The following is a 20,956-nucleotide window of genomic DNA, read 5'->3' as shown; positions in this document are numbered from 1 at the left end:
ACTCCAAGAGCGGTAAAATCCTAAGAGGTAGTCATCAATAAATTTGCTTTATCTGGTTCACATAGTCAGTGGATGTTTCCCAAGCAAGTCTGTTTATAACAAGTCTGTTTCTACCTGACTTTGAAAAAGGGAGTTTGATGCCAGTCAATTTGGTTAGGAGTATATAGTGAGTCAATATTAGGAAGGCGGCACTTGAGGATCCTGCGAGTTTTAACATCAAAATAAATTCTACAAAGGAGTGAAAACAAATAATTAAAGCCACTCTTCTGTTCAAACAACTTCCAAATCAATTGGAGACTTCTACAGCCAAATAGTGCAACATCATTCAACAATCATTTCCTTTCAGGCAGTCATTGCTTGATCAATTCACCAATGTTCAGGATTTCAAAGAGACTATTGATAGTTAGTCACAACACTATCACAGTGTCAGGGCCCTGCAGAAATACATTCTCGACACTTGTCAACAGGAAGGCTTGTAGTGTCAGGCCTTTGCAGCGCACAGTCTTCGCATCAAGTACATACGCACCCTATACTATTTCTGGACAATACCGATCTGTTACTTTAGCGGCTTCTCAGGCTCTCCTTCCTGTTCCTGAGACTTCGTACGATGTAATTGTTGTTGGAGGCGGACATGCCGGATCTGAGGCTTGTGCTGCAGCTGCTAGGACTGGTGCAAAGACATTGTTACTTACACAGAAGCTAGATACGATCGGTATGTTTTTTTCCTCTTCCATTAATATGTATTGTGATTGTCTCTGCATTTCTTGTGATTCTGTTGTTTCTGATAAATTAAGTTGATCATTCCAATAGGTGAAATGTCGTGTAACCCATCATTTGGTGGCGTGGGTAAGGGCGTTCTTGTGCGAGAGATTGATGCTCTGGATGGACTCTGCGGTAGGATCTCCGACTTGGCAGGCGTACAATTCAGAATCTTAAATAGATCAAAGGGACCAGCTGTACATGGACCACGTGCACAGATTGACCGTAAATTATACAAGAAGCACATGCAAAAGACCTTGTACGAATATCCAAATTTGACTATCAAGGCTGGATCGGTATCAGATATTGTGCTTGGAGCAGAGATCTTGCCTCCCACGCCTGGGCAGAATAACGTTCAAGGAGAAATCAAAGGCATTAAGCTTGGTAAGGAATGGTTCAGTACACTAATACTTCGCTTTGGCTGATAGTATTTGATCCAATAAAACAACATTTTAACCTCCCATCACGCTTTTTATTTTTTCGAAATAATAGAGTCTGGCGAGGTGATCTATGCACCTAAGATAGTAATTACTACAGGAACATTTTTAAGAGGAGAAATTCATATTGGATTAGAGACATATCCTGCTGGCCGTATCAATGAAGAGGCTTCTATTGGACTATCTGACTCTCTTGCTCAGGCTGGTTTTGTGCTCTCGCGACTTAAAACTGGAACACCTCCTAGATTGGATGGCAAGACAATTAACTACACTGGGCTGACGCCTCAACATGGAGATGTGCAGCCTACGCCTTTCTCGTATCTCAATACAGAGGTCGCCAACGCTCACAACCAACTGATATGTTATCAAACCAGCACAAACCCAAAAACACATGAGATCATCCGCAACAACCTTCATAAATCGATTCACATCCGCGAGACTGTTAAGGGACCTCGCTACTGCCCCTCGATTGAGTCCAAGATCATGAGATTCGCAACAAAGGAAGCTCATACAATCTGGCTGGAGCCTGAAGGTTATGATACAGATGTTGTTTATCCCAATGGTATTTCGATGACCCTTCCAGAGAAAGAGCAGATTGATATGTTGAGAACAATCAAAGGACTCGAGAACGTGACGGTGTTGCGTTGTGGATACGGAGTTGAATATGATTACGTAGATCCCCGTGAGCTTCAGCGCACCCTGGAAACTCGCCGCATTCGTGGACTATACTTGGCGGGACAAATCAACGGAACGACGGGATATGAAGAGGCAGCAGCCCAGGGTATTTTAGCAGGCATCAATGCTGGTTTAGCATCACAATCGAAAGCGCCATTGATTCTCACGCGTGCGGACGCTTATATCGGAGTTCTGGTAGATGATTTGATAACAAAAGGAGTGGAAGAGCCCTACAGAGTATTCACATCACGATCAGAGTACCGTTTGACTTTGCGTGCAGACAATGCGGACTTGAGATTGACACGCAAGGGTTATGAGGCTGGGTGCGTTACAGAATATCGCTGGAAAGTATATCAGCAGATGGAGGATGAGATGAGTAAGGGAATGGAGCTTATGAGTGAATTCAAGCTGTCTCCTGCCAAATGGGCAGAATATGGGTTCGGCAAGAGTGATGATGGCATCAAGCGAAGGTAAGCAGACATGTCGGGGCCTGCATAATGATGTCATGCGAAAGCTCTGGACTGTAGCTCCTCTCTTACACCAACAAATGATTTTAAAACGATTCTACAATTCCATATAAATGGCATGCATAGTGCGATCGAGATACTGGGATTCCCCAACGTCAAAATGCAGGACTTTTATGAAGCGATTCCTGAGCTCAAGGGAATTAATCCGGCGGTACAAAACAAGATTGCAGTTGAAGGAGCATATTCGGTCTACCTGCGTCGTCAAGGTGCAGAAGTCATGGCCTTTATGCGTGATGAATCAATGGAGATTCCTATAAATCTCGATTATTCTCTGTAAGTTTTTGTGAATATACTTGAGGTCCAAACCATTACATTCTATGTTCAATTTAAGATACTGATAGTTTTTAATAACATGTTGTCTGTAGCATCCCTAATCTGTCAAATGAGAATCGCTCTAAGCTTGAGCGCATCCGTCCTGCTACCTTGGTATGTGCGTTAACGGGCTTGATTTGACAATTATAAAATTATATAGTCAGTCATTCTCATAACATTCTCTTCGCTTTTTTTGTTCTGGTATGTTCGGTAGGGTGCTGCAAAACGCATTGAAGGCATGACACCTACCAGTATCCTAGAGTTGCTAAAGTGGGTACAGCGGACGAAACGGCCTGCGACCACAATCACTGGAGAAGCCATCCGTACAGGTAGCAGGAAGGATCGTCTGCGTCAGAAAATGCTGGCGAAAGAGTTTTAAGGATTTACTTATTGTCCAAAAGGCGTCGTTTTTGCGCTGTATTATACACTCTCCATTTACAGCCGTATACATCTGACTACTTTCTGTATCAATTGCGATTCTCAACATGTACACTATATTTACCACATCCATTATATACATTATATACATCATTTTTTAATTCAGTAAATCAAATCATGGTCCATGGTGGCCATCACTATGGAATCTGCACTTTTAGATGTTGAATGAATTCAAAAAAAAGAAGAAAGCAAAGATGAAATTGTATCCTTTATAAAAATATCTATTAGGGTGTGATATTCAAAAGCAAAAAAAAGAGAGGAGGATCAACATGGGTGTATCTATACTCCTGTAGAACAAAAAGACGGGGAGTTGAGGAACCAAAAGACCGAGTGTGTGATTGTGTGTGACATGAGAGGAGAAGGAGGATGATGAGAAGAGCGCGGGCGAGGTTTGTTGAACTGCAAAACGAATCAAATGAAAATGAGCCAAATTTATCCATCATATCCCGAACTGACTGGAGTGGAGTAAAAACAATTGCGCGAGTCAGAGCGTGGAAAAAAAGATTTTTTTGAATTCTGACTCGGTGGAATGAAATCAGTCTCCTTTGTTAATTCCTTGCCCCATCCTCTTCCTTTCTGTTTATTCACTTCTGCATCCTTTCTCGTACTCATCCGCATTACACTAGCCGTCATTAAGAATACACATACACGCTATGTCAAATTTCAATATTGCTTCCAAGGCTCTGTTTGCTTATTCTGTCGCAAGCAGTAGCGTACGTCCACTAGTCAGGAGTTCTGCCGCAATGGTAAAATAATAAGTAACAGCAAATAACCAATGATATTCTTCATGAGGACCAATATGGCAACAATAGGAAGGCAAACAGATTGAATCGTTACACTCTACCGACTCTACACCACTACGTATCTTTATACAACAATATTTTTTATATTTGTGTGTAGAGTTTTTAAGCAAAACAGCAATTAAAAAAAGACGTCCGCTCATGGTCATTTTCTTTGCTTATCTCCTCGCTTTAGACGATCCGCACTTATAATGCCACAGTCGTCAAAGATAAGCCTACTGCCACATCATCAGATCTGGTCAAGAAATCAAAATTTACAGACAAATTTGCCAACGGACCCAGCTTTGAAGACTTTGTGGGAGGAGGGAACCAGAAGCTATCTGTGGAAGAGGCGCTGGAGCTTAAAGAGACTGTTGTAAATCAAGCACAAGCAGTATCATCAGGAAAACCAGCAAAGCGTTCATTGTAAGTAGTTTCAATGAGCGCAAAAAAAAAGGCCACACAGATCGGAAATGAGCATTTTCTTGTTAGTGGCTTTTTTTTTTTTTTTCTTTTTTTTCTTTTTTTCCTGGCTCTGTCGTAAGGGAAACGCAATGGCACTAATGCACTAGTTGGGTCGCATTTCTTTCCCTCCTGGATAGAAAGCAGCGTTTGCCTGAATGGCTCAAGACACCTATTCCTGCAGGAAAGAACTACACACAGATCAAGAAGAACCTTAGAGAGCTTAATCTTCACACAGTTTGTGAGGAGGCCAAATGCCCCAACATCTCGGACTGCTGGGGCGGAGGAGAGCATCAAACTGCTACCGCCACCATTATGGTACTTATGCGACATTTTTTTAAACCATTTTTTGATTTCCCTATTGTTTTCAAGGATTCCAACTCATCTTGGCTATTACACCGGTTTGCCTTTTTTAATTCTAGCTCATGGGAGATGAATGCACTCGTGGATGCCGTTTCTGTTCCGTCAAAACGAGTAAGACGCCCAAACCTTTGGATATCCATGAGCCGGAAAACACAGCTGAGGCCATTTCAAGGTGGGGCCTGGATTACGTTGTCTTGACCTCAGTTGACCGTGATGGTAAGTGTTGCAAGGAAAGAAAGCGCTCAAGATGACAGAACTACAGGAACTGTTCCGTCTTGCTGACTCTGAATTCATTTACCTTTTTTTGGATAGATCTTGCGGATGGTGGCTCAGCTCATTTCGCAGAGACTATTATGAAACTGAAGCAAAAGTACGTATTAGTTGAAAATATCCGGAAATATCAGCTAAAAAAAAAAAAAAAAAAAAAAAAAAAAAAAGTTGTGATAGCAGCTCTGATATATCTTGTATAACCCCATTCTCCCCTATTATTCACAGGGCTCCCCATATCTTGGTCGAGTGCTTGACTGGTGATTTCCAAGGAGACATGGAGTGCGTTGCCCGTGTTGCAACCTCTGGACTAGATGTATACGCTCACAACATCGAGACTGTCGAAGCCCTCTCTTCATATGTCCGCGATCCCCGTGCAAAATTCAGACAGTCGATTGCTGTTCTCGCCCATGCAAAGAAAGTTAAACCTACATTGCTGACTAAGACCAGTATGATGTTGGGATGCGGCGAGACTGAGGCAGAAGTTATCCACGCTATGGATGGTATGTACAATGTTATCTTTTTTTTTTTTTTTTTTTTTTTTTTTTAATGCAATCAGCACATATGGGTCCTGAAGATCTTTTATTAACACTACTCCTCATTTCTTTCATTATGTGGAAATCCGCATACATAGAACTGCGCAAGGCGGATGTAGACGTGTTGACTTTAGGCCAGTATATGCGACCCACAAAGAAGCATATGCGCGTGCATGAGTATGTTAAACCTGAGACGTTTGAAAAGTACCAGAAACTGGGTGAAGAGCGTGGATTCAAATATGTCGCCTCAGGACCATTGGTGCGATCCTCGTACAAGGCAGGAGAGTTTTACATCAGCAATATTTTAAAGAAAGAGAGAGAGTTGGGAGCCCCTGTGGTGGGGAATGATGCCGTTGTTAGGCTTTCCGATGCGGGTCTTCGTGTTTGAAGCAATTTAGTTTAACAAAAACGAAAACAAAGATGCCCAGTTACTCTCACTTAGTTACTCTTAGTCTTCATATTTGCATTGTATACTTTTCTAGATTAGTATTTTCTTTAAGCACTCTTCCTTGTTCATGCTGCACCATTTTATTATTTTTATTCGCCATCACTGTAAACCATACCAATAAATAAATTGCTTTAATAATGAACGTTTTTTTTTTTTAATCTTTATTATGTTCATCTCCATCTCTGTGCCTCCATTTCTTTGTATCTTTTATTTATTTATTTTTTTCAGATTAAAGAGGAGCCAAGATTGACAAAGCAGCTACGAGTCTAAAGCTGAACAATTTCTTTTGCGTGGTGCTGCTATCTTGGGTATTCTTGCTGTTGGTATCATTGTTCAAACGAGGCATTGACTGTGCTTCATTACTGGCTGTAGTCTAAGAGGCGGAAGCAACACTCTTTTGCTATGGTTGTATCCAGCGGCACCAAAGGATGTTGTCCTTCTTATAAGGAATCTTGTCATTTGTGCAATCATCAAGACGGACCATGTCATAGCCGTGGGCCTGGATAACATTGACGACTTTTGGTAAACCAGCAAAAACGCCTGTGCTATAGGTACCCGTCTGTTTTAAGAACATGGTATTGGAGGCCTCTGCAATTTGACCCGGAGTGGCTGCAGTGTTGTACTTGTAGTCGTATTCATCCATGTTGAACCCCACTAAAGAGTAACCCATGAATTTGACCAGGCTGAGTAATTGAGTATCTTTGAGATTGGATTCATGTACTTTGGGTAGGCTCCGATGAGACCTTGGATCGTTCTTGATAGACGATAGGTCATGTCGATCAAGTGACCATCCATATAGGCACAGTGATAGACATCGGTTTACTACATATATTGCAACTAAGTTGCGTTTGCAAAGAAAGTGACCTTCCCTTGCCCTTCATGAGGGGTTTCCAGCATTGTCATTGTTGCTTCTGGGACTCCCTGTCTATTTCTATTTAAAAAAAAAAAAAAAAAAAAAAAAAGTTTTAGTTAAATCTCCATTATCCTTGCTATAATTATTTTTTTTTTTTTTTTTTTTTTACACTCGAATGTTAGAGCAACTTAGTCTGGTGTGTGGGAAGAAGTCGGAAGTCGCCAAAAGTAATAGTCCAGGGCTGGTGGAAGGCGCTGCTCTAGTACTTGAGCTACCATTATTACTAGCAGCAGCGGCAGGAACCTGTGTCAAAGCCATCAATGGCATGGCTACAATACATTTAACTGGTGTTAACATATTTTATTTATTTTAAAATAAAAATTACATCAAAGACAAAATTGAGATCAGGGCAGAATTAAATGATCTACAAGAATCTATTAGTGACAAGAAGGAATAGGGAATCCCAAGGAGGTAAACATCGGGTAGTATACCTTCAAATCAAGAGCAGTGGCAATGAGAAATACATCATGCCTATCGGGCCGGCTGTCATCTTATATCATCAATTCTCAGTACTTAGTACCGTAGTTAGCAACACTTATTACACTTGATCTTAGCCAAAAAGCTAGAGCGGGTAGTTAGCAACACTTATTAAAGATCTCTCTTTATTTTGCGTTGCTACGCTTCGTCATTAAGGTTAATCCAATTCACGTCCTAATTATCATTTATTCGAAATCATTTACGTAATGTTTGTAAGCTATAGTTACTGGAATCAGTCAGTAACGAATATGGGTACAAACCTGTAAAAACTTTGAAACATATGCCCAAGTGAAGAAGAGAAAAAGAAGAAAAATAATAATAGCAGCGATAATACAAAGAAATGAATAATACAACTAGAAATACATAAATATATATGGTAAGCAACCAACTATTTTGGAAAGATCACATCACTCTGGACAAACTTCTGTAATAGAGGAGGATCAGGCATGTCTGTGCTGTGGGGTTCTGTCTTGTTGAGCTGGTCTTGAAATTCTATTAACAGTGACTACATATTTGACATGTTTAAGAAATAAGAATAAAATGAAGACATTCTAAGACATAGATATAAAGTATCGTACCTTGACATGACCTGTTCCAGACACATCAGTTATTGACCTTGGCAGAAAGCTTTCTGCTGCTGTGTGGAGGACATACAGGCCATCATCCGGATTCATGGTCATCACAAACATATTGAGTTGGAATCCAAATACCTGGATGCATATCACCATTGGTTTGAGAACTCCCTTTGATATCTGGGAGTTTATCTCATCCTTTGCCATCCTAGTGAGTTTCCAGAAATCATGGATTCTTATGCACTCCCGACGATCCTTCTCAGGGGGCTTGACTTCACCCAAAATACCTACTACCTCTGAGTTAAAAATATTTGAGAGGGCTCAACATGGTGCCTCAACGAAGAAATCTGGTCGAACGCCCTTTTCCTGTCCTGACTTAGAAGCGTTTCCAGAATCGTGTTCAATATTATAAAATGTGAGAAAGCTGCTTCTTTGTCCAAACACAACATCTAGAAAACATTGTAGACGAGTCAAGATGAAGCCCATTTCTCCATGCTCGTTATGGGCCTGAAAACTGGTTGGAAGTATCTCCATGCTATTTATAAATTTAGAGGGGCGGTATTAAGACATAGGCAAGTCAATGTACCAAGTAATCTGTTTTCAACTTGACTTACAGTCGCTGCCAGATCCTCACTACCCGTTTCATTTCGATACTGCCTCCGTACAGCGCCTATATACTGTCCATCAATTGCTCCTCCGATTGCAGACTCTGTAATATTGCTTGTACCTTGAGAGTGAGGAGCTGCAGGTCGTCATGAGGGGTAGGGGAGTACACAGATCGCAAAGAGCCAAGATACGACATATGTTCCTGGCTGGATAGGCCCAATGACGCTTGATCAGCTCACCATATCCCGTTCAATGACCTAGTTCATGTCAAAGATAAATAACAATAATAGTAATGATAGTGATGATAATGATAATGATAATAGTAGACTTACAAAGCCTCAGGAAGCAGCGAAGAAATATCACGACCAGGCAGCACAAGCTTTGCAGCATTTATCTGGAATTTTTTAAATCTTTGTCGCAAACTAGAAGTCGAATCTGATGAAGTGGATAATTCTTAATGTGCCACTGCATGTATAACAAAAGCTTGCTTTTTTCGCTTGCTTGGTGTCGCTGACCGCTTCCGTTTCTCTCTTTGTACTTCGCTTACCAGGATGGTGTTAGTATCGGTGGTGGTAGTAGTCTCAGAGGTATTATTGGAGGTAGTGCCAGAGATGCTTCTCAAAGCCTCAATATCACTAGAGTATGGCGAACCTGAGCTAGAAGGACTTGGCTGGACATTGGCACCACCACCATCCTCGCCATTCTCGCCATTTTGAGGACCAGCAGGCGTTGGCATGCTGCCTTCCCCTATGGTAATTGCAGGGGATCCTAGAGTAATAGTCAGCAAAATATGGTCACCCATGACATCTAAAATAAATAATTCATTGTACCATACTATCGGCAGCTTCATTTGACCAACTTGCCACCATTTTTTTTGTTAGTAAAGGGGCGCTCTCTGCGTAGTCTGTCCATTGAGGGGAATCACTGTCCTTGAATTTCTTCATAAATTTGTTCCACTCTACAGCAACCTCAGCAGGCTGTATGATCGCACGGCTCGCCCTAAAGAGCACAAAGCCTTTTGGGTCTGCATCCTCAGCTTCCCTAGATAGAAAGTAGCCTGATCCCCTTGCCCATTTTGTAAGGACTTTAGAAAGGGGAACGTTAGTGGACATCCTGTACTTGCCTAGAGATATAATAAACTAAGATAAAAATGCAATGGTTAGCAAAAGCATTCGATGCTACATGGAGTAGAATGAGCACCCGCTAGCAAGGACAACACAGCGCTATTGTGCGGTAGAGCCATGTCGGTCACCGGCTAGTATATAGGTATTTCAGGCCACACTGTACCTCACACAACGAGCCATATGATACAGCATGCTTCCTCCCAAAAAACCTATATATAACAGCCTTTACTCATCCCAGAAAGAACAAGCACCCTGCCAGAAGGGCAACACAGCGCTATTGTGTGGTAGGACCGTGTTGGTCACCGGCTAATATACAGGTATTTCAGGCCACACTGTACCTCACACAACGAGACGAATGATACAGCATGTTATTCTAGAAAAGGCCCGTATACAACAGCCTATACTCATAAGACAACATATTTGCTTCCATTACCTTTTATGAAGCTGAAAATAGAATGAGTGTTAGAAGTAGATAACAAGAAACAAAGAAGTTGGAACTAAGGAAGAAGAATAAATGAGAGGATTGATGTGCGTAAACGAAAGGGTAGATGTAATTAATAATGCAAAGAGGAATGATTCAATGATTGGGAGTGGACGCGTTATTTTATATTTATTTACGTTAGCAGTCGAATTTTCCTCGCTTACGTAATTAAATTAAAAAAGACGCGCCAAAGCCAACATAATGGCCATACTCGCGTTCCATAAACCGTAGCATGTATTCGTCTACGTGTCCTATCTCAATAACCTCTCCTTCCTCCTCTCCCTCTCCATCAGGCTGTGTTGATGCGCCAGTTAGGAATTGAACCTTGGCCACACTTGTCTCTTTAAATATTGATTTTTCCTCAATATTCTTAGCACTAGATGCTTTAAACTCCTTAGGGTTGCTGACAGTATTAGGAGTGGCTCCGGCTTCTGAAAAGTCTCCTTGATCAACACCTTCCATCTCATGTTTAGCCTGTTGCATAGCCAATACATCGTTCTCATCCTCGGCAGCGGCCAGTGCCTGTTCAAGATCTGCTCCATGTACCGTCGAAAGATCGCGAGGTTCACCATTTGCTTGTATCGGACCCAGGTCGCCAATTTTAGCAAGGTCTTCTTCGCCCAACATATCACGCCAGTCCATTTTTTGGAAATAATCTGTTGTGAACCCTCCTTCTTGGATCACAACATTATCGAGCATACGCTTTTGGTTTGCCTTCTTTAACATATTTTCCTCAATCGTAAACTCGCTGACAAACCGATAAATATGAACATCTCTTGTCTGTCCAATACGATGGCATCTATTCATGTCAATAAAACCATGTAGTTTTAATAGTCGTAAGCTTCAATACGAATTTGGTGGAGTAAAAGGTTATTCTTTTCCTAAAAGAACATTGCTTCATACCTGTCTTGACATTGACGATCCATCGATGGGTTCCAGTCAGAATCATAAAAGATGACAGTGTCAGCACCTGTAAGGTTGATGCCTACTCCGCCCGATCGTGTAGACAAAATGAATACTAAAATTTTTGGATCAGAGTTGAATCGATCGGTCAAATGCTGTCGATTCTCCACCTTTGTTGCTCCATCCAATCGTAGGTACCGATGTCCATGAATGTTCAGAAAAATTTCCAGAATGTCTAGGACTTTAGTCATCTGTGTGAAGATCAATGCACGATGCCCTCCGGATTTCAATTCCCGAAGAAGACTGTCCAACTTTTGAAGCTTGCCACAATCGAATTGAAGTAATCGCTTGTCAGGGAACTGAACTTGAAGGCATGATGCCACTGGGTGGAAAAGTTGGATTGCCTGTTGACAGATAGTCTCTAGAATGGTCGGCTGAGGATTTACATGGATTGGTGCCCAAGAATAATCCCGTACTATGACCGCCGGTGTGACGAATGCAAAGCGTTTAATCGTTTCTTCATTTTGGTGGAATCGGGCTTCGCTCGTAAGAACTGCCTGAGCAATAGCATTCGTATAATCAAGATATTGGCGCGGATCCGAGACTTGCTGTAAAATGTTGAAGCATCCTCTAGCACTTTTGACTGGTTGGTGGCACATATCAAGCAAGCTGGATCCAAACATGACCTGTGTGTGACATCGATTTGTGTTGACATATGCCAGTTGTTCCCACCGTTGCTTACTTGCCAGTAATTGTCGATGCCGCCTCAAACTAGAATACTGCCGAACATCTTGGTATTGAGTCCCGATTGTCAACGACTTTGATTGAACTATAGAAAATTCGTGGGCTCTCTTTAAGAACAGTGGTGTAGCGTTGAGCTCCTCATACGATTCTAGGTCCATTTTCGACAATCGTTCCTCTTTGTTGGTAAAAACCAGCCCCAAAAAATCAAGATTGATAGATTCTCTGGCCTTATCAATTTCTGAAAACATCCTGCGGCGAACCAAAAACTCGGTGATTTCATAGGACGCAGTGGCAGAAGGCATAGCAAAGGATGTGACGATTGGCCGTACTTCAAATAGATCCGGATGATTACAGACCTTGCGAAGTTGCATCAGGCAATTAATGATGCTCAAGAAGTTTCCTGACGCTAATGTCTCACGGGTCTTCGCTCGGCTCATGAAGTCATCATACAAGAAACGTTGACGCTTCGAAAGCCGACAGTACACAATGTGTTCATACTTGGCTGGCATCTGTGCTTCTACATCTGACTTGAGGCGACGAAGCAGATATGGTCGAAGAACAGTATGCAATCGGGCAATCGCTGCCTTTGAATCTTCATCCTGTTGTTCATTGCCTTCTATCATGCGATCAACAGGATGTGAGAACCATTCTTGGAATTCCTTTTGATTTGCAAACCCTACTGGCATGGTCTGGGACACACCATTAGGCATAAGGAAGTACAAAAGCGACCATAGCTCCATAAGATTATTTTGCAGTGGCGTTCCTGTCAACAAGAGTCTCCTGGCAGAATTAAAGTTGAGAAGCGTCTGCCACCGTTGGGATCGAAAGTTTTTGATGTTGTGTGCCTCATCCAAAATTAAATATTGCCATGCTTTACGTCGGAATACCGCCTGATCTTGGACTACCAATTGGTATGACGTTATGCAGACATGGAACGCATTTTCACGGGACCAGCCAACACGCTTCTCCTTGCGCTCCCTTGGGCTTCCATAATAAGTCATGATTTTGAAACCAGGGCACCACTTCTTAAATTCCATCTCCCAATTAAGCATGACGCTAGTAGGTACGACAATCAAATGAGGGCCCCATACACCATGCTCGCATGCTAGATGTGCCAGGAGAGCAATTGTCTGCATCGTCTTTCCAAGACCCATCTCATCTGCCAGGATACCATTGAGACCGTTAGCATAAAGATTCGCCAACCAATCCATCCCGACGTGTTGGTATTCTCGCAGTTGATGACGCAAAAGGAAAGGAATTTTGGTCTTGACATTAGCTCCGGTCGTGAATGTGTCAATCTCAGTGCTTTTGGGAGGAGTTTCAGGGCTCAACAAAGGGAGCATGTCACCGAGGCAAAGTTCATCATCAGTCCCGTAAATTGATATTGTCCTATTATCATCATACTCCGTATCTGTATCTGTAAACTCACTACTGGGCCGTGTAGGAAACTTTCGACTGTGGGCAACATCCTGCAACGTAACAACATATCGAGGATCAGCTGACCGAGCTCTCTGGTGCAAGCTCATGATGTTTTCCTCGTACTCGGAATCAGAATCGTAATAAGAGTCCGAATATTCTGAACTCTCGGCTTCGTAGTCGTATTTGTCCAGAAGATCCTCAATTGGCATATCCTTCTCTTGCATCAGGATAGCAAGCTCCTCTGGATCAGAGAGGTCTTCTTCCTCCTCTTCTTCCATTGTACGTTCGTCATCTACTTCATCAAAAGGATTAAACGGTAATGGTGGACCCTTATATAGTTCCGAGAGCGAAAGCCGCCTACGTTTCGAAGAATGAAGACGTTGTGCTGTTGACATAGAGTTACTGGCTGCTTTGAGGTCCTCTGGAAGAGACTTGGCAATCTCCATTGAGGATATAATTCTTCCTTCCTCAGACTCCAGCCTTGGGTTGAAAAGAGCGCTTGATAATCCCTCAAAGCCTTGACTATCATTATTGTCCCCCACTTTCCGTTTCCTTTCCTCAGAGTTAATCCGTATGTCCATAGAAGTATCTAACAGAGCACCATTTAGAGCTCCGAGCGATCCAGACTCAGCATCCACCTCAACCTTGACAATAGGCTCCATAGCTTCTTCAGACTTGTTATCATCTTTTTCGCCTCCTATTTCTTCTATTGATATTGCCGCTTCAACTACTTCGTCTGTGTCCATGTTATTACCGTTATTATCTTGCTCATCGTCATCATCGCTCTCCTCACCTCCAGAAAGTTGATAGCCATACTGTTTCAAGAGCTCTTCTATGGGAATATCCATCTCTGCTTGCAGACCTGAAATTTCTGCTTCATCATCTTCACTCCCAGACTCTTCGTTCGCAAGCGTAGTCTCGTCGTCAACATCTGCCTCTTTAACAAAATATTCAGCGTCTCCAGTATCCAGCTCGGCGTCTGAAGATACAGCAGATGGTGCTACAGATGATCGCCGACTAGTAGCATCTGTCACGGGCGGTGTTGAGGGTAGATCGCTGAGGACATCAGACGTAGCTAGAGCATCCGATGCATGACCCGGCGTGCCTGGTGTCCCCGGTGTCCTCGGCGTTCCTGATAAGCTCATGTTTAAAGTACTATGTTGAACGCCCAGGATTTGCGTAGAATGCTCCAAGATGAGATTCAAATGTCGCTTCCCGGCTTCTTCTTGCTCTTCCTTCAATAAGGCCTTGTGCCGGGCTTTAATAATCTATGTTCGATATTGACATTGACAACGTCCAATATAAGTATCATGAGATAAAAAAAAAAAAAAAAAAAAAAAAAAAAGCTAAAGCAGTACTTACTCCCTCAACGTAGCGCCATTTCTTTTTAACTTCGCCTGCAGTCAATTTGGCCAATTTTCGCAGTCTCTTTTCTTCGAGCCTTTGGTCTCTTTCGCTTTTGCCATGAAGTTGCTCAAAGTGTCGAGTGATCATCTTACTGACCTTGCGTGCGCGTGCCATCTGTAACCTTCCTTCCTCCTTGATCAACCGAGAGGAAGTCATGATGTGCTCCATGAGCCAGTTGTAGTGGAGCTTGGGGACCTCAGGATCCACAAAGGGTTTTGGTGGTTTCTCTCCTAGCCTACCTTCAGCCTTCAAGGCGTCGATACGATCCAGGAGCTTTGCGTTGGATGCGGCGCGTTTATCTGCCTCTTGTGGCGTGACCTCTTCATCATCTACGTATACAAACGAGTTTAAATAATCTTCGAAACTTTGAAGTTGCAGAGGTAGGTTGCGATGCAGACCATGCCGAATCAAATCCGATGCAAAAGGAATATCTCCTCTACGTGGGAGAGCCACTTCAACATTCTTCTGAAGCATGTCCACGAACATCTCGCGTTGCTCCGTAGCACTCTTCCGTGTCGATATTCTGTCTGCATGCAACTGAACATTCGATACAAGATCTGGCACTTGCGACCACAGCTCAAAGTTTCGAAGAAACTATTAAATACAATTATGCATTAATTTTATGCGTTAGATGCAAATGAAATGGATTTATGAATGCTGTCAGGAATAAACAGATCCTCTATGTATATATAACTTACGCGTAACATCCTGTCACTGTGATCCATTTTAATTTTTACTGGGTCGTATGTCAAAGTAGTTGTATAAGTTTCCAAATGATATAGCTCACGCACCAAGCTATCATGGTGATCGATAACCTCGTGCAACTTGACCTCCCACTCTGTAATTTTTGCTTGTCGCGCCCTATCCAACGGTGTTAAAGGTTTAGGAGGCTCCATAGCTTCAACTGTTGATGCTCTGTTCCTGTTCACGGCTTGAATATGGCCAGGGATTATATTCTGAGTGTTGCGTCTTTTGCGAGGCGTGAATCCAGACTCCATAATGCGATCATTAGTACCTGTCGAGTCATCATCATACTCTGCGTCACTCTTACTGTAGCGTTTTCGAGACCTGGATCCAGGTGTTGTGAATGGTGTAACAACTTGCGGATGACTATGATGCCTCCAGGAAGTTGAAGCAGATGCTGGAGCATTGTTTCCATCAGAGTTCTTTGGCGGGCGACCAGGGCCGCGTTTAGGGATGATGGTCGGCTCATTACTGGAAGATGTGTCAGATTTGGATGGTGATACTGAGGTATTAGAGCGGACGCTGACAGCTGTACTATGATTTGGCCTAACTGCGGTTGGTGATACAGGCTTGGATTTTGCTCGAGATAAGGTTGTCGAAAAGGTTGGATTTGATGCAGCCTTTACTAGCTGTGGGTTACGTGGAGGACGACCAGGACCACGCTTTGCGGGGATGTTTGGGGGCGGTAAGAATGAGACTGCATTAGCTGATCCAGTTGAACGCTGCGTTAAGTTCAGTGTATTATTGGCTGGACGTCCTGGTCCTCGCTTCTTAGGCTGATCCCCTGTTTGCTGATCTATCGCATGTTGCTGCTGCTGTAGTAATTGCTGTTGGTTTGCAGGCGTCAATTTTGCACCTTTATCTCCAGTTGATGTTATAAGGCCAGTTGGGTGAAGGAATTTTCCAGGGGGCCGGATGATGCGCTTTGACGTGCGTTGAGTGATTGTTTTAAACGGCTCAGCAGGCTCGAAATGTGCATGTGCAGACATGGACGTAGGCTGTGCAGTCTTCTGGTTTAATTTCCCAGAGTCTTCCTTTGAACGAGGTGGGTCTGTAATAGATGAGACAGTTGTGATACGCGTGCTTCTCCTTGGCCGACTATTGAGATCAGACGATTTTTCCCGGATTCCAGTCGCAGTCTGCGTTCGTGCGGGACGTCCTGGGCCCCGCTTAGGAGGGGTGACAGTCTCTGACAAGCCAGCTGGTTCTGAAGATCCATGTCCATTTGTAAATATTATCTGATCGTCAGGTATGGTCTCTCGTTGAGCTCCTTCCTCTGAGATGCGCTGTGATGGCACTGTATCGAACCCTAGTCCCACAGCTTCCTCTGGATGATTAGAGTTAGGTCCAGAAACAGATGTCAGCGTTGGCGGTGAATTATCACTTCCGGTACTCCCACTATTGTTAGTCTTTAGGTCGTCGTCATTGCTGAGGAAACTGGGATGATCAGATTCCATGGGCAACAACGACAAGCTTGCAGCCGTTAAGGTAGCGACATGAGATGGTGGCGTTGACAAAGACTGATCCAGAGTATGAGTGGACGGATCTAAGCGGTTGTGTTGAATGTCACTCAAAGCAGAAGAATGCGAAGAAGAGGAAGACTGTGTCTCATACTTTGTGTTGGCGAGGGAAGACGACGGCAGCCTTTCTGTGGTCTCAGACCCGGTCTCGTGTGGTGATGCAGAACGGCTAGCTTCCAAGGACATGAAGAGGCTATCTAGGTCTTAGTGTGTGCATCAATGTCGCACGTCTATATTGAAGTAGCAGAGAAGGGATTAATCGCAGCAAGATAAGGAGCGACAGTGATGAAGAGCAAAAACGAAGAATGAAAAGAAAAAAAAGGTTTACTTTAATGGATCTTGAAAAGCGATTGTGTGAGAGTTTTCTAATCACAAGAAAGGACAGAAAAGAAACAGCCACAAATAAAAAGATTTATACGTGCTTTCAATACGTGTATCCATCCTTTTGTAATTTACCTTTCTGCTCTCGCCTGTCGATGTTGTCCATTATACTATCTGTTGCCTTGAAGGTGCTCCTATAAGGATAGCAATAGATAGAGAGGGGAGAGAACACGGTGTCACATATAAGACACTAAGACACTGAGACATGTGAACTACCTAGTGGATGTGTATCTACCTTTCATACTCCTTTCGGATTCAGATGACTGGAGCAAGAAGGACAGGCTGGCACTGTCTGTGAAAAGTAGACATTGCTGCTGACGCGTATTTTTCTCTTTTTTCTTTTTTTCTTTTTTTTTTTTTTTAAAAAAAAAAAGATATAAAGCGAAAAACTACAATGATTTCGCTAAAGTCTCAGAGATACCAAGATAAAACCAAGGCTGAGTTGTAGCAAGAGGTTCTAATTTACTCACGACTGTATGTTTTTATTAATTTTATATTTATTACATATCGTTTAGGCCTCTTTTCCTCTAGAATTTGCTAATGTCACGTCCAAAGAGGGCTTGCTTTGACCAATCTAGCAAGAGGAGCAGACGTGTTCTAGTTGACACTTGCTCGCTAAAATAGACAGAACGCCAGAGGTATTCGGACCCAATACCACTATACACATACCCTCTGCCCCAATCCAGTACGGCATCGTTGCCTCCGATGTACGCGAGCGACCCACGATGCTTGTAGACGAAGTGCGGCAGGTTTGCTACAGCAACATGATCATTCTCAATTGAATGAAGTGTATTGATTCTCTCGCCGACGAACTTGCCTTGTTGATTGGCAACCTGAGCGGTCTGTTAATTAAAAAGAAGTGAAGGTTAGAAGATATCGGTAACTGAAAAAAGTAGAATATTCAGAATACAGGTCTATAATCACAAGGACATACAGCTGGTAAAGCAGTACATTGCTTTTCTGCATCAACGAGGAATGCTCGGATCTCGTCCAAATCTAGTGTGCCACTCTGATCTTTATCGTATTTTTTAAAGACCTCATCCAATTGTCCTAGGAAAACTTTGAGAATCTGATGTTTAGCAATAATTTTGTCGGCTAGGTCCTGGAACTCTTCGTAGCTTAAAACATTGTCTCCATTCTTGTCGTTTTCACGGAGGATCTGCATCACCTTCTCGACAAAGTGAGGTTGAGCTAGCGATATTGAAAAATGATTCTTTCTGCTTAGTACTTCAAATTTCTACTATTTCTGCCTAACATTGATTCACAAATAACTTGCATAGTGCAGAAATGGTTTATCAACAGCTTACGAATAGTTGCGCAGTCACCAATAGCATAAACTGTTTCCTCTGGCGTTCCGATGACGCGCATGTAGCCATCAGTTTCGATCGCATGCTTGTTCTTTTGCGTGCCGTCTGGGAGTTTCGTCACAAGTCCTTTGATTAGTGGTGTCATGCCTACACCAGTCGACCACAAGCAGACTCCAAATGGAACCTCGAACTCTTTTCCAGTGGCTTTTTCTTTATACCGGACGGATGTGGGGTTGACCTTGACAACGCGAGCATTGGTAACAACGTTGATATTCTCGCGCTTGAATTTCGCTTCTGTCATTTCACTGATCTTCAAGTCTAGAGTATGAACGAAAGGGAATCGTATACTGGCTTAATATTTGATTCTATAGATTTGGTTTCCTTCCTCAAGTGTGTATCCAGAAAGTAAGGAATATAATACCATAAGTATTCAAGATATGTCCAGCGCTTTGAATGATGTTGACCTGGACCTCTTCAGGAGGGATAGCTGGAAACTATATGATATTATACAGTATAAAATCAGACTAATGAAGCCATAGTAATTAAAAGCTATTACAACATTCCAATGTCCCCCAGCTCTACTTACGTATCCAACAAGATCCTCCTGTAAGTAATCATATAGTTCGGCCGCAAACTCAACTCCAGTAGGGCCTACGAAATTGAAAGATCATTAAAAAAAAAAAAAAAAAAAAAAAAAAAAAAAAAGAGCTGGCTTTAGCAAGAGATATTTTATTTCTTGCTCCAAAAACATGTTTTTTACTTACCACCTCCGCAAATGACAAAGCTAAGCAACTGACGCCGTTCCTCATCCGACGTCGTTGGCAGGCTAGCTTTCTCAAAGTTCTCCATGACTTTCCTCCTGATATCACGCGCATCCGTGATTGATTTGAGGAAGTTACAGTGCTCCAGTCCTTCTACACCATGCGTCATGGACTCTGAGCCTACGGCAATGACCAATTTGTCATAAGGAACTAAGAGAACAGGATAAGGCCCTTGATGAGTACTTGGAGCAATATGGGATTATAGTTTTATTGAGACATCTAAGCTCGGTAAAAGGATCATTGCTTACCATAGAATCTGCGCCCTTCGCTATCATTGACTCCTGAAACCTCTACCAGCTGGTTTTCAAAGTCGACATCTTCTGCGCGTCCTTCGAGGTAGTAACCCCCGAGTCGCGACAGGAGTCTCCTAACAGGCTCGATCAGAGACCTTGAAGCAGGAATAAACATGTGAACAACTCAGTATTTCCTAATGCGCTGGCTTCCAGCTCATAATGCAACATTTCCTTGAAAAAATAGCAGATCGATGAGATGTACTGACCTAAGCTCCAGTGTACCAACACTATTATCCAAACACACATGCAAAGAAAGGATGATTAATTGGCCAGTTGCTTTTTATATATATATACAAAACTGTTTTGTTGTATCTTACGTTGCGCTCGGTAACAAAGGAGTAAAGAGAAAATAGTTTCTAAAAACCATCAATCAAGGTGAGTCCTAGGTATTAATTACGCTGAGATGCAAGACGACGACATTCTGAACACAATAAAGAAAAGAGTTCTTACGTTGGTGAAATGACTGTGACATGAAATTTTTTGGGATCCAATTGTTTGATGACTGAGACAGCCTATTTTTACACCAACAATCAATCGCGTCAGCAGCTATGAGAGTAATCAAGTTTTTCATATCTGACTTTTGCTGTGAACATATCGACTTTGTAGATATTCTTACGCCCCACCCACTTCCAAGAATGACCAGCCTCTGGCGTGGATCATTCTCATGGATCTCTTCAGCTTTCAGGATGCTGCCACGGCAGCCGTGGGTCATGACTAGATTCTTTGGCCCACCAATGACGTAACGAGGGCGCTTTTGGTGCAAGTCATCGCCCTTAATCATAAACAGCTCATCGTATGCGTACGATGCCAACGTGCCGGCTACGGGAATCCCTACAACCGTGATGAGCAATGCACGGCCAGCGCGATACAGCCGTGAGCGTTTTGGCTTGGGTTGTGGAGGAGAAGGTGATGATAACGTCGCCGGTGAAGACAGCTTAGTAGATGTTGTTGAGAAGGAAGCCGTTGGCTGTCTTGGTTTGGACGTGGCGGATGTCCTAATTGCAGTAGGCAACCTCCTGTGGTCAAAGAATGGTAACTGTTGGCGCATAGGGGTTGCGGCCCTTGAGAAAATACGCAAAGGTCGTCCTTGAGGATGAATGAGTCTGAGCATGCCAAGAGAACGTGTCGAAATGAGGAATGAGATGGAAAAAAAAAAAAAAAAAAAAAACAAAGAGAGATGTAAGTTGAAAAAAAAAAAAAAAAAAAAAAAAAAAAATTTTGTTATTCCCCTTGAATATTTT

The 20,956-nt window shown here is 42.7% G+C and overlaps 4 protein-coding genes across 4 annotated transcripts; 2 read left to right on the top strand and 2 right to left on the bottom strand.

Moving 5' to 3' along the window:
• Positions 1-264: 264 nt before the first annotated feature.
• Positions 265-3,260, top strand: BCR41DRAFT_322162 (glucose inhibited division protein A-domain-containing protein). Its single transcript, XM_022021464.1, has 6 exons — positions 265-712; positions 811-1,143; positions 1,252-2,341; positions 2,465-2,671; positions 2,764-2,824; positions 2,925-3,260. The coding sequence occupies exons 1-6, from the start codon at positions 373-375 to the stop codon at positions 3,087-3,089; spliced, it is 2,196 nt and encodes a 731-aa protein (XP_021881592.1). The 5' UTR covers positions 265-372; the 3' UTR covers positions 3,090-3,260.
• A 442-nt stretch (positions 3,261-3,702) lies between these two features.
• BCR41DRAFT_352909 (hypothetical protein) lies at positions 3,703-6,127 on the top strand. Its single transcript, XM_022024041.1, has 7 exons — positions 3,703-3,894; positions 4,124-4,353; positions 4,530-4,707; positions 4,812-4,968; positions 5,065-5,122; positions 5,248-5,522; positions 5,654-6,127. The coding sequence occupies exons 1-7, from the start codon at positions 3,802-3,804 to the stop codon at positions 5,941-5,943; spliced, it is 1,281 nt and encodes a 426-aa protein (XP_021881591.1). The 5' UTR covers positions 3,703-3,801; the 3' UTR covers positions 5,944-6,127.
• A 4,203-nt stretch (positions 6,128-10,330) lies between these two features.
• On the bottom strand, positions 10,331-17,421 carry BCR41DRAFT_380874 (SNF2 family N-terminal domain-domain-containing protein). Its single transcript, XM_022027281.1, has 5 exons — positions 17,370-17,421; positions 15,348-17,278; positions 14,605-15,243; positions 11,080-14,510; positions 10,331-10,975 (listed from the first exon to the last, which is right to left on the bottom strand). The coding sequence occupies exons 2-5, from the start codon at positions 17,097-17,099 to the stop codon at positions 10,345-10,347; spliced, it is 6,453 nt and encodes a 2,150-aa protein (XP_021881590.1). The 5' UTR covers positions 17,100-17,278; positions 17,370-17,421; the 3' UTR covers positions 10,331-10,344.
• Positions 17,422-17,761: 340 nt separating this feature from the next.
• On the bottom strand, positions 17,762-20,871 carry BCR41DRAFT_352904 (hypothetical protein). Its single transcript, XM_022024040.1, has 11 exons — positions 20,332-20,871; positions 20,166-20,227; positions 20,033-20,071; positions 19,922-19,942; positions 19,671-19,810; positions 19,366-19,572; positions 19,188-19,252; positions 19,023-19,095; positions 18,602-18,919; positions 18,229-18,485; positions 17,762-18,136 (listed from the first exon to the last, which is right to left on the bottom strand). Exons 1-11 carry the CDS (start codon positions 20,824-20,826, stop codon positions 17,822-17,824), a joined length of 1,992 nt encoding a protein of 663 aa, XP_021881589.1. The 5' UTR covers positions 20,827-20,871; the 3' UTR covers positions 17,762-17,821.
• Between the last annotated feature and the right edge of the window lie 85 nt (positions 20,872-20,956).

This window comes from Lobosporangium transversale (genome assembly GCF_002105155.1).
Source record: "Lobosporangium transversale strain NRRL 3116 chromosome Unknown BCR41scaffold_17, whole genome shotgun sequence".
Lineage (NCBI taxonomy): Eukaryota > Fungi > Mortierellomycota > Mortierellomycetes > Mortierellales > Mortierellaceae > Lobosporangium > Lobosporangium transversale.
The sequence above is the reverse complement of the archived record's forward strand: the minus strand, read 5'-3'. Positions and strand labels throughout refer to the sequence as shown.

Excerpts from the sequence above, each read along its gene's own strand:
- BCR41DRAFT_322162 (XM_022021464.1), top strand. The coding sequence starts at position 373 with ATGTTCAGGATTTCAAAGAGACTATTGATAGTTAGTCACAACACTATC. Across the intron at positions 1,144-1,251 it reads AATCAAAGGCATTAAGCTTG|AGTCTGGCGAGGTGATCTAT; the intron begins GTAAGGAATGGT and ends TCGAAATAATAG. Across the intron at positions 2,825-2,924 it reads GCATCCGTCCTGCTACCTTG|GGTGCTGCAAAACGCATTGA; the intron begins GTATGTGCGTTA and ends TATGTTCGGTAG.
- BCR41DRAFT_352909 (XM_022024041.1), top strand. The coding sequence starts at position 3,802 with ATGTCAAATTTCAATATTGCTTCCAAGGCTCTGTTTGCTTATTCTGTC. Across the intron at positions 4,708-4,811 it reads CTGCTACCGCCACCATTATG|CTCATGGGAGATGAATGCAC; the intron begins GTACTTATGCGA and ends TTTTAATTCTAG. Across the intron at positions 5,523-5,653 it reads AGTTATCCACGCTATGGATG|AACTGCGCAAGGCGGATGTA; the intron begins GTATGTACAATG and ends CCGCATACATAG.
- BCR41DRAFT_380874 (XM_022027281.1), bottom strand. The coding sequence starts at position 17,099 with ATGTCCTTGGAAGCTAGCCGTTCTGCATCACCACACGAGACCGGGTCT. Across the intron at positions 15,244-15,347 it reads ACAGTGACAGGATGTTACGC|TTTCTTCGAAACTTTGAGCT; the intron begins GTAAGTTATATA and ends TGTATTTAATAG. Across the intron at positions 14,511-14,604 it reads AATGGCGCTACGTTGAGGGA|ATTATTAAAGCCCGGCACAA; the intron begins GTAAGTACTGCT and ends TATCGAACATAG.
- BCR41DRAFT_352904 (XM_022024040.1), bottom strand. The coding sequence starts at position 20,826 with ATGCTCAGACTCATTCATCCTCAAGGACGACCTTTGCGTATTTTCTCA. Across the intron at positions 19,253-19,365 it reads CTTTGTCATTTGCGGAGGTG|GCCCTACTGGAGTTGAGTTT; the intron begins GTAAGTAAAAAA and ends TCAATTTCGTAG. Across the intron at positions 18,486-18,601 it reads TGGTGACTGCGCAACTATTC|CTCAACCTCACTTTGTCGAG; the intron begins GTAAGCTGTTGA and ends CAATATCGCTAG.